This window comes from Heterodontus francisci, chromosome 3, assembly GCF_036365525.1.
Source record: "Heterodontus francisci isolate sHetFra1 chromosome 3, sHetFra1.hap1, whole genome shotgun sequence".
NCBI lineage: Eukaryota > Metazoa > Chordata > Chondrichthyes > Heterodontiformes > Heterodontidae > Heterodontus > Heterodontus francisci.
This window is the reverse complement of record NC_090373.1, coordinates 11,209,446-11,221,807: the sequence shown is the minus strand read 5'-3', so window position 1 is coordinate 11,221,807 and position 12,362 is coordinate 11,209,446. Positions and strand designations below refer to the sequence as shown.

At 43.4% G+C, this 12,362-nt stretch overlaps 1 protein-coding gene across 9 annotated transcripts in view; it reads left to right on the top strand.

Annotated features, from left to right (window-relative positions):
* fam135a (family with sequence similarity 135 member A) overlaps window positions 1-12,362 on the top strand; it is a 319,597-nt gene that overhangs the window by 223,466 nt on the left and 83,769 nt on the right. For all 9 annotated transcript variants that reach the window (XR_010970367.1, XM_068020133.1, XM_068020127.1 and 6 more), the window contains one exon: window positions 3,699-3,859. Coding sequence is in view for 8 of the 9 variants with exons in the window: in XM_068020133.1 (XP_067876234.1) it covers window positions 3,699-3,859 (161 nt within the window). In the remaining variant the exon portion in view is untranslated. The remainder of the gene's footprint in view (window positions 1-3,698; window positions 3,860-12,362) is intronic.

Sequence of the window (12,362 nt, the reverse complement as noted above, 5' to 3'; positions counted from 1 at the left end):
TTTTATTTTAATGAAAAAAGTATCTGTCTCTTAAAAAAATCAGAGAACTTATATTCTGCTGGTTTAGAGCATATAATAATAAAACTTTCAGAAGACATGTTAAACTGAGGCCTTTCTGCCCTCTAAAAGATCTCATGTCTTTATTGATGTAAAATAGATGGGTTCTGCCTAATTGAAAGATGAGATGCTATTCCTTGAGCTTTTGCTGGGCTTCATTGGAACATTGTAGAAGGCCAGGGCCAGAGAGGTCAGAGTGGGACTGGACAGAACATTAATATGACAGGTGACCGAAGGCTCGGGGTCATGCTTGCAGATTGAACAGAGCTATTCTGCAAAGCAGTCATCCAATTTGCATTTGGTCTCCCCAATGTAGAGGAGGCCAATTGTCAGCAGTGATTATAATATACTAAATTGAAAGAAGTGCAAGTAAATCGCTGTTTCCCCAGAAAGAGTTTTTGGAGTCTTGGATCATGAGAAAGGAGAAGGTAAAAGCTTCTCCTGCGCTTGCATGGAAGATGCAGTGGGAAGGGGAGTGGGTGTTGGGGGTGATTGAGGAGTGGATCAGGGTGTCATAGAGGGAACGGGCCCTTGAGAAGGCTGAAAGGAGAGGGGCGAGTATGTTTGGTAGTGTTTCACTGGCAGAGGATGATCCGCTGAATGTGGAGATTTCTGGGGTAGAAAGTCAGGACTAGGGGAACCCTATCATGGTTCTGGGAGGGAGGGGAAGGGGAGAAAGCAAAAGAGCAAGCAATGGAATGGACACAGTCCAGCACACTGTCAATCACAGTGCAAGGGAATGTAGGCAAGGTAGCTGTGGGTATCAGTGGGATTACGTTTGATAACCTATCCCCGGAAATGGAAACAGAGAAATCGAAGGGAAGGGAAGAGTCTGAGGTAGGCCACATGAAGGGGACAAATTAGAAGCAAAGTTAATGAAATTTTCCAGTTTGGGGTGAGAGCAAGAAATGGCACCGATACAATCATCCCCTGAACTGGAAAAAGAAGAAAGGGATGAGACCTGAGTAGGACTGGAATAAAGAATGTTCCGCATAGCTCATGAAAATACAGGTATTACGAGGAAATGATCTACCATTAGTTCTATATGTAACTGAAAGTCATAATAGATAGAACCCTCAAGCCAATTTTTGACTGTTTTCAGAAAGCCTAATGGCATGTTAGGTTGCATAAAAAGGGGAATCAAGACTCAACGAAGCATTCCTACTGTACAGCGCATTGGTCAAGCCACAATTTAATCATGTCATCTTCATTCTTTGAAAGATAGATGTCCTTCAGACATCAGGGCCCCAATAATAACGGGGATAAGGTGGCACAGGGAAACCCCAGTAAGGCCAGGGGACATGAAGACCTGCTTCGTTTAACTAATCTACAACTGTCATCCGACAGCCCGCCACATTGACTGCATGGCCGGCGGGCAGGAGCACAAACAAGCGGAAGGAGGCTTTTGGGCTTGGGGTATGGGCAAGTGAACGTCAGGGCTGTAGTCAGGAGAGAGAGAGAGTGAACAATAATGCCACGATCGAGAGCAGGTGGAGAGGACCACAGTCGGGGCTGAGGGGCGGCAAAGGCTTCATCATGAGCCCAGGGGCCGCATTACTGCTCCTCCTGGCCTGCAAGCAGTGCTAAAAGAACAGATCTTCAACACTTAAAGATTGTATGGTTGGAGGAGGTTGCAAAGATGGAGTGGAGGAAGGCAAGACCATGAAAGGATTTCACTACAAGAATTGTAATTTTATCTTGGAGGTGTTCAGGACGGAGAGCCAATGCATGTTAGCAAGGGTGGGGGCATAGATGAACATGATTTGGCGCAGAATAGGATATGAGCAGCAGAGTTCTGTATAAGCTAAAGTTTATGAAGGTTGGGAGGCCAGCAGTAAAGTCAAGTCTAGAGGTGTGGAGGGTTTCTGCAGAAGATGCGCTGAGGCAGAAGCATAGTCAGTTAATGCTATGGAGGTGAAAAGTCACAGAATCACAGAATTGTTACAGTCCAGAGGGAGGAGCTGAATAGCTCATCGTATTCACACTTTGTGATGGAGAGTATATGGGGTCAGAAAGCCAGTTTAATGTCAGACAGGACACCAAAATTGGAAACTGTATGGTTCAGCATGAGATAGTCGCTACAAAGGGGAATGGAATTGTGGTGGGATAAAGAGTTTATGGCAGGGGCTGAAATGGTTTCAGGGTTCCTAGTGTTTAATTGGTGGAAATTTAAGCTTATTGAAGACTGGATATTGGACAAGCAATCTGACAGCACAGAGACAGTATGGAGGTCGAGAGCAGTGGTGGAGAGGTAAAACTAAAATGTTGTTAACACACCTTGAGCAGTTTCTGTCTAGCCAGGAAAATTGGGTTTTATTTTTAAAAGCAAAATACTGCGGATGCTGGAAATCTGAAACAAAAACAAGAAATGCTGGATTCACTTAGCAGGTCTGGCAGCATCTGTGGAAAGAGAAGCAGAGTTAACGTTTCGGGTCAGCGACCCTTCTTCGGAACGTTAACTCTGCTTCTCTTTCCACAGATGCTGCCAGACCTGCTGAGTGAATCCAGCATTTCTTGTTTTTGTTTGAGTTTTATTTTTGTTGCTTTTCATCACATCCAGAAGTTCAGAGACCTTGTGAGCTTGAAGATCTTCATTTGGAAGGGAAAGCTCAAAAGGGTCACCCTGTTGCAAATTTTCCAGTGCAGTTGCCAGTATAAACCATCTATTCTCTCAAACGGAAGGTACACAATTCAACTTAAGCAAAATGCAGCACCGATAAAAAGTGTGCTCATTTGGCTTGATGTCAGCATATCATAATTGTAGGGAGTGTCACTTAATAGCAGCGCTCTCCAAATGGAGATTTGAAACTGTTAGGTAAATGGATGAAATCATTCAATCAGTCTAGACAGTTATTGTTTACATTTCAGTACCAGTTCAATCACTGAGCAAAAGCAAGCTAATGTGGTAGTCAGGTGTATCTTCTTGTGGCACTTTGGAAGGTGTATGATGCTCCAGATTAAGTTGAAACATATTTGACCCCTGTGGTGGCACTTTTTGGGCCAATATGCATACAGTGTCTTTGCAGAATATTTGAAAATCAGCTAGCTTGCACTTGTGCACTAAGCAGTATTGACTTGATTTGATTACTCTGGAGCATAAATGTTTTGGTGTTCCAGTGCTGACCAAACTGACCTCAAGTTGTAACTCTGTCAGAGCTCCACTTACTACTTTGTACACTTACTTTTTCAATCTTTATATACAAGCTGAGGAAGAATAGTAAATTACTTATCATAGATCGCATCTTCCTCATTTTTGAAATATCAGCTCTAATACAGACATACCTCCTGCCTTACATTCCTCTTCTGACCTAGTTGAAACTGTATCATTTACCAGCTTTGATAATGCTATTTTTGGCTTTCTTCAAGCACTGGCCTTAAAACCAGGCAGTGAGTTAGTGCTTGAGAAAGATCACAAGACTTTTCTGCTACTGGGTTTCTCAAGGAACAGCATCCCAAAACACTTGTACCATAAGAGGTATTCTTAATGATTTGTCATGTGTGAGCAAAATTATGCATAGTTTGTAGAAGTTGAGTATCAGTAAGAAAGACTGTATATACAGTAAATAGCATGCCATTATAATTAAATTAGCTCAGTGACTTTAAATGCCGGAATTAATAAAACTAATCTGTTCTGATTGAAGTTTCCTCCAGGCAAAAGAAGAGTTGAAGCTACTGAAGTTTCCTGGTTTTATGTACAGTGATGTTCCTGATTTGGCTTCCACGACCCCATACTTCAGTTTGGAGGAGAGCGAGCAGTTGGAAGATGGCATTCATCTAATAGTATGCGTCCATGGATTGGATGGTATGTTAATAAAATAAATTATTAGGGTACCATTGAACTTAATAAACCTGTACTATTCAATATTGCAAAATGTTGTTTTCACTGGTATCTATCTCACTTTTCCTTGAGAACCACAAATCAATGTCCTTGATTGACGTAAATGCCATATTGAAAATTTACAAAAGTGCAGAATGTTTTGAAATTGTTTTTTCTTTTCATAAGCCTGGAAAGTTGTAGCACTAATCTAGACTTGGAAATTTATATTCAGTTCAAATACTTCAATATGTGGTGTAATGTCATGATTGTTGGAGGTGAGTTGTGAGTAGAACAAACTGAAAGCCAGATGCATGCATGCTGCTTGGAGCAGTGAGTTAGAATGCTGATATTTCACCTGTAAACAAATTTGAATATAGCTCTGACTAATAGGATGACAATCCAAATTTCCCTCCGATAATTTCTTTACACCCCACTTGAAGACAGTAGCTTATGCTTGGTTACAGGTCTGTTAGTGACAGTAGCTTGCTGATATGACCATTCTTCATAGTGTTACGACCAGGTGAGAAAGGTGTCTAGGGGTCCCTTTCAGCCTTCACCTGGTCTTACTGTAACAGAATTTATGTTTTTAAACACACTGTGTTTTGAGCTCCCCCTTGGTCAATCCTTGTTCACCACTTTCCAATTATAAGGCAAAGAAATGAGCACAAGCAGGCTTTCTTAGGTTTAAAGAAGAAAAGTGAAATTTTATTAAACTTAAACTCTAATTCGGGTGACACCTACGGATACACGACTCACCCACACTAGCATGCATATGCGATATGTACACGAGCTCACTGTAAGCTCCTTTTGTAAGTTGATCTTTGTTGGAGCCCAGTATTCTTCTTAAACCTTGTTCACTGAAGGAAACTTTTCTGTCTTGGGGTTCATATGTCTTCAATGGATTCCAAAGCTGATGAGAGAGATGAGAGCAGACAGGAGAGGCGGCGGCAAGCCAGCCACGAGAGGTCTTTTCAGTCCAGGAGCAAACAGCTTTCTGAGTTCAAATTCTCTGTGGCAAGTTTAAAAAAAAAAATCCAACAGCCAGTTAGTCATGTGACTAAACTGGTCTGACCACATCTGTTTGTGTATTCGGTCATCTTAGCAGTCAACCTGGAATGCGAGCTCCTGCACCCTCAACGTCTGGTAATCAAAAGTCCATTGTGGATTGAATGTGTCAGGGCATGGTCTTTTGTCCCTTTTAAGCACTGTCTGTAAATATGCAAATGTCTTTCCAGTCAAGGGTCTGGTGCTTATTTAAAAAGCAAGTTTCTTTCTTTACTCCAGTTACAGTTTAAAATCAATGTTCTTGTGGTGAAATTAATATGCCTCATTCTTGGCAGGTGGGGCTGTGCATGACACCTGCACACCCAGGGGAATGAAATGCGATTTGAAAAAGACGGCGCAATTCATTAAAAGGTCTGAGAGAAATATCAGATACAGAAAGAAAAAGCATGCATTTCTCTCATTCATTTCCATTCATTCATAACTTATAAAGCTTATTAAAATTGTATTTTCTGGGTGTCAGTGCTGCTTTAATTTCCCCTTTTTGGCATCCCAGTAACCATGTGGTTCTTAGGGGAAGCTTTTCTTCAGTTTGCCCAGGGTTTGGTTCCTGCTGAGGTAATGTTGTTTTCAGGAGGGTTAGTAGTGGGTGGGTCTATCCTGAACTCTCTTTCAGTGCTTTGCTGAGTCATGCAAAGTGGGGGAGGATTCTTTGTTAATCTCCCCTTTGTTCTCTGGGACATTCCTGCCTGCAGGTATGTGTGCAGACTTGACTGCACTCTCCTGTGGCAGTTCGACTAGGTGAGGCATCATCCTCACGGATTTTGTGCCTTCTAGAGGTCTCTCTTTGTCTCTGCACGTTCCTGCAAATGCCGTTAGCAACTCTGGTGGGGTGCCTCTAGAGTCTGCATTTACATAGGAGGATGTGGGGTCTAACCTTTCGCATTTTTCGGGGTAGGCTGACTGGACAGTTGGGATTTTCATCCAGGATTCCTCCCGTAACCTGCCTTCTTGGTCACTGTTTCCCCTCCTCTTTCTAAACTTTTGCCAGCCGTGTGCCTGCCTGTCCCCTTTTGTTTTCGGCGGGGGACCCTTACAGTTCACCAGCCCTCAGCTGGAGAGTCCTCCTAACACCGGTACAGGTCTTAAGGGTGCAGATTTCAGTGTAGATTGGGATTTCCCCTCAACCTGGCAACCCTAACCCTCAACTCCTGCAGTACTCCATTAAATCTTTGTGGAGTTTTGGCCAGTCTGCTGTCTTATGCGGGCTTTGGTCTTTCGATTACCAGCATGTACAGCCACTGTAGTCTAGTGGGCCCTTCTTAATATTTCTCCCCAGTACCTCTGTGGCACCACCAACTGGTGAACGACTGTCTGCTCCTTGCTCTCAGGTGTGTGAGGAGAACTCCATTTCCTCATCAGTACCTCATTCTTTAAATAGTAGCAATCAGGGACTCCCTCTGCTTCACTTTCAGACTGGGCAGCCTGTGCTAACACTCGCAATACTGGGTCGGCTTGCTGAGCCTCAGCTAGGGAAAATCCATTTAATTCATTCCCTGGGTCTCCTAAGTTTCCAAAGAACGTCTTGGACAAGCAGACCTCATGGTCATCTGCCTGCAGTGCCAATGCAGTCTCGTCTGGAGGAGCTGATTTGATCATGGCTTGATCCACTACACATTCAGGGAAACTGCAGGGAACAGTCTTCTGCCACTGCCCTGTCTCTCTGACCTCCTGTGATTATTGTTTCACTACTGGGGGGGGGATACCACTTCACCCCCACCAGATCATTACCTAGGAGCAGGTCAACCCTGTCCACAGACAAACTAGGGACTATCTCTACGGTCACCAGTCCCAAAACTAGGTCGCACTCCAGGTGCACCCAGTAGACAGGTAGAGGCATGCACTGCCCTGCAGTACCATTCACCACCATTTTGGTGTTCACTGTACTCTCTGGGAGAAAGGTCAGGCCTTTTCCCAGTAAGAGGGATTTAGTGGCCCCTGTGTCCCTGAGTATCACTATGGGCTGGCTTGCCCCACTCGAGGGATATGGGATTACTTTCCCTTCAGACATAAAACCCTAATAACCTTCAGGAATCCTATTAGCTTTTCCTGTATTGGCCGTAGTAAGCTTCCTGAGTTGCAGTCTTACTGCAGTTAAAGCCACAGCATGTTCTGCTGTGCTTTCCATCAGGTTCCCATCTTCACTGAGCGGGTCTGCCCTGATTAACCCATCGGTTTTCCCTTTAGTTTCCAACAGCCAGCTTTTAAATGCCTCGCTATATTACAATGGAAGCACACAGGTCTCCGGGTCTCGCTCTTGCTCACAGCACCTTTCTTTTTGGCTAGAGGAGGGCCCCCTGTGTCTCCTGCTTTCCTTTCTCTCCCAGGACTGCCTGGGCGGAGATCACCTTCCCACCCTTTGTCCTTTTTGGATTTGTGGGGATGATTAGGAAAGGTTCTCCCCTGGGAAACCGACTTATAAATTAAAGCAAACTCATCAGCCAGAATGGCTGCTTGCCGGGCTCCCTTATCCCGCTGCTCCTCTACATGGATCTTTATTGAGAGTGGGAGAAAGTTTTTAAATTCCTCTAACAGGACTACTTTCCTGAGATTCTCATAGCTGAGCTGTATCTTAAGAGCCCTCAGCCACTAGTCAAAATACAGCTGATTACTTCTTTTAAACTCCAGATAAGTTTGATTGGCTTGCTTTTTGAAGGTTTTAGACTTTTGGCGATAGGCTTCGGGTACTAATTCATATTCCCCGAGGATAGCATTTTTGGTCAGTTCATAATTTGATGAATTCTCATCTGGCAACAAGGAATAAACCTCATGGGCTTTTCCAGTTAGCTTGCTTTGTAGTAAAAGAAACCAGGTCTCAGCTGGCCACTTTAGCTGCCTTGCCAGTTTCTCAAAAGACACAAAAAACGCTTCCAAATCATCCTCATAGAGTTTTTGGACTAGATGAGCTAGATTTAACAATTCGAACCCAGCCCTGAATTACGCTGCTCCAGATTGGCCATGCTTTCACTGGAGTTACTCTGCCGCCCCCAGTTAACTCAAGCCACTTCAGCTCTCTTTCTTCCGATTCTTTCTGGAATATTCTTTTTCTCTCTCTTCCCTCTCTCTCTTGTTCCTTCTCCTGTCTTTCTCTCTCTCTGACCTGCCTTTCATTTTCTTCACGTTCCTTTTGGAAGGCTCTCTCTTTCTCCCTCTCCCGACTCTCTCTCTCTCGCTCTCTCTCTCTTTCCCTGTCTTCAATTTCAAGTTTCCTTTGGCCCAATCATATCTTTGCTAACTGTGTACCCTGGCTGGGTCTACTTAGAACACTGCTTCTGCTTCTTCAGATTCAAGGGAAAAATGGTTGGCCTCTGGCCTTAGGAGTTCAGCCTTCCTAGCCTTGCCATGTACAGTGATCCCACACTGCTCAGCCATTTTTCTCAGCTCCTCCATAGACAGTGCTTTTAACTTATCCCAAGTTACTTCACCCTGGCTTGGAGAGCTATTCGCTTCAGTTGCAGACAGGTTTGTATTCAATCACACACAACTACAAGAAAACCTGTATTAATCTTGCTTTTTTTTGATTGGGAACAATTTGTCTTCTCACTTCCAATTTCTCTTGTTTGTCTGTGGGTAAAATCCCGGACGCTAGCACCCAAATTTCTGTTATGACCAAGTGAGAAAGGTGTCTAGGGGTCCCTTTCAGCCTTCACTTGGTCTTACTGTAACAGGATTTATGTTTCTAAACACACTGTGTTTTGAGCTCCCCTTTGGTGAATCCAAGGCAAAGAAATGAGCACAAACAGGCTTTCTCAGGTTTAAAGAAGAAAAGTGAAATTTATTAAAACTTAAACTCTAATTCGGTTAACGCCTATGGATACACACCACGCCCCATGCTAGCATGCATACACGATACGCACATGCAAATAGAGACAGAAAAGAGCAGAAGAAAAATAGTGGAGATGTTTGCGGCAATCTGTTAAGAGGGGTTTTTACTGTGCTTCGAGCTCGCTGTAATCCTTGCTTGTAGGTCGATCTTGCTTTTCGTTGGGGCCCAGTATTCTTCTTAAACCTTGTTCACTAAGAAACTTTTCTCTCTCGGGGTTCATATGTCTTCAGTGGATTCCGAAGCTTATGAGAGAGATGAGAGCAGACAGAAGAGGCAGCGGCAAGCCAGCCACGAGAGGTATTTTCAGTCCAGGAGCAAACAGCTTTCTTAGTTGAAATTCTCTATGGCAAGTTCAAAAAAAAACCTCCAACAGCCAGTTAGTCATGTGACTAAACTGGTCTGACGATGCCTGTTTGTGTATTGGGCCATCTTAGCAGTCAGCCTGGAATGCGAGCTCCGCCACCCCCAACATCTGGTAATCAAAAGTCCATTGTGGATTGAATGTGTCAGGGCATGGTCTTTTGTCCCTTTTAAGCACTGTCTGTAAATGTGCAAATGTCTTTCCAGTCAAGGGTCTGGTGCTTTTTTTTAAAAAAGCAAGTTCTTTCTCCACTCCAGTAACAGTTTAAAATCAATGTTCATGTGGCGAAATTACTATGCCTCATTCTTGGCAGGTGGGGCCCTGCATGACTAAAGGTTAGCCTGTATGTTGAGAGTCAGACCATGCTTTATCTAGGTATCCACACATTTAGATTTCTTCCACATATTTCAGGATCCTGATCAAGGTTAATAAATCATCCTGATGTATTTTTCTCTTTCCTTCCAAGGGAATCTTAAAATCAAATTGTGGTGCACCCCAGTTCCAATGCTATCCGAACTGAGACCAGCTAAGATGGGCATTATGTCCTAAACTGATTGCTAAAATGGGGGAAGTTCACGATGGTCATTGGTTATCTGGGAGAACTGATTGTGCACCATAGAAGGAAAACTTGTGTACTTCAATACAATCAACATCATTGAAATAGATTATCTGGGCATTATTGCATTGTTGTTTGTGGGACTTTGCTGTTTGCAAATTGGATGCCATATTCCTCCATTACTATACTTCATTGGCTGTAATGCGCTTTGGGATGTCCTGAGGTTGTGAAAGGTGCTGTATAAATGTAAATCTTTTTTTTCAATATTACTTTATGGAAGTGCCAGCAGATGTTTCCTGGGTTCAATTATGTAGGGAAAACTTATCAATGCAAGGGTACTTGTCTTCAGTAATTAGCATTTTCACAGAGCACTTATCTGTAGCTGCTGCATATCTTTGTATGCAGTATCTCTGTCTGTATTTGTATCTGGACATATCGTTCATCAGGACCCCTGGACATGAGGGCTGCCAGCACAACCATGTCATTATGCTTAATATATAAGTGCTGGGTAGTCATGCTTTTTTATGACAAGTCACTGTTTCAACCAAACCAGAGCTAATCTTACAGGAGCAAAATATTGCAGATGCTGGAAATCTGAAATAAAACACAATACTTGGAAGAATCACCAGGTCTGGCTGCATATGTGGAGAGATAAATATTCTTTGATGTTGCTTTGATTAAGATCATTTTGGATGAAGGCCCTGTCGCCTATTTGATTTTATTCTTGCAGAATACCAACTCTCTTCACTTCCCATTACAACAACTAGCCGTTTTTTAAAAAAAAATGTCCAGTGTCCTGGCTGTAACTGCTCTTCCTGACAACTCATGCCAGGATTTGACCTCATCCTTAAAGAAATACCGTGTCCTAAACCTGCTTCTGTTAGATTCTGAATCTGTGCCCTCTTTCTCTCCTTGGTGTAACCTCTGTGATGTATCTTGTTAATACTCTATCTTATCAAGTCATTTCCCATGGGCAGTAGAGACCAACTTCATTGCTCTCCTACGCTAACCAATATGTAGATTTTAAAATTTTTTGTCTGTCTCCATTGTCTTGCCCCTCTGTACATCTGTATCCTCCAGCCCAACAAACCTATGAGATCTTTGAAATCTTGGGGAGTCGAGGGTTAGGCGGAGCAGGCCCGAAAGAGGAGTTGAGGCCTGGGACAGATCAGCCATGATCTTGTTGAATGGCGGGGCAGGCTTGAGGGGCTGAATGGCCGACTCATGCTCCTATTTCTTATGTTCTTTGCACTCCTCCAATTATGGCCTCCAGTGCATCGCAGTTTTCATTGCCTTCAGCTGTCTTGGCCCTATGCTCTATAATACCCTCCCTAAAACTTTTACTTCTGTACCTCTCTCTCTCCTTTAAGGTGCTCCTTAAAACCTACCTCTTTGTCCAAGCTTTTGGTTACCTGTCCAAATATCTCCTTATGTAACTTGGTGCCAAATTCTGTCTGGTAATAATCCTCTTAAGTGCCAAGGGACATTTTACAACGTTAAAGATGCTGTACAAAAGCAAGTTGTTGTTATATTACATTTCACTTACAACTACTCTGTCTACTCTCAATCATCAGTGTTATGGCCAGGTGAGGAGGGGGTCTCGGGGCCCCTTTTCGCCCTTCTTCTCGTTTGACCACAACAGGGTGTATTCCTTTTTTCAAATAGTGGTTGTGCTTACCACCTCTGTGATTGTTTGACCGTGTACCTCTAAAGTAATTGCAAAAGAACTAATCAGACAAGATTTCTTGAGTTTAAACAAGAAAGAGGAAACTTTGTTACACTTAACACGCTAACCCGATTTAAAATACTAAAAATACGCTACACATTCATACAAGAGTCACAAACACGCAAATAGATTACAGAGGGAAACAGATTTGGTGGTTGGATTCAAGTCCAAAATAAATGGAATTTAAATACAGTCTGTAAGTCCAATAGTCCTTGGTTGAAGTTGTAGTCTTTTAAGTCCTTGCTGAGGCACATGCACGGTAATTGGCTTGCTTTGCTCAGGGCTGCTGAAGGCAGAATGGTTGGTTGATTCTCTTCCCCTGGTTGCTGGCTGTAGTGGTCTATAGGCTTGGGGGGTGTTCCTGCTCGCAGCCAAGTCTTCACTTGATATTTTCTGGGGAGAGAGAGCCCCTTGATTCATTTCTGTCTTTTCAGTTACTGCCTGTTTTCTGTCTGTGTGACAAAGCTCTCAGTTTCTTCAGAGCTGAGCAAGCAGTCATATGGTTCTATCAAACCCCTTTTGTTTTTAATGAGGTTTTTTTCTGGAATCTTCTAATGCAATTTAAGGTGCTACATGCCCCAGGGTGTCCATCCACACTTGGTTGCCTCTTTCAAAGTCAATGGGTGGGAATGGCCTTGACAGCTGTGCTGTCACTTAGAGCAAGCCATTGTTCTGGCTAGGCTTTCACTTTATTTTATTTAGAGATACAGCACTGAAACAGGCCCTTCGCCCCACCGAGTCTGTGCCGACCATCAACCACCCATTTATAATAACCCTACACTAATCCCATATTCCTACCACATCCCCACCTACCTATACGAGGGGCAATTTATAATGGCCAGTTTACCTATCAACCTGCAAGTCTTTGGCTGTGGGAGGAAACCGGAGCACCCGGCGAAAACGCACGTGGTTCACAGGGAGAACTTGCAAACTCCGCTCAGGCAGTACCCATAATTG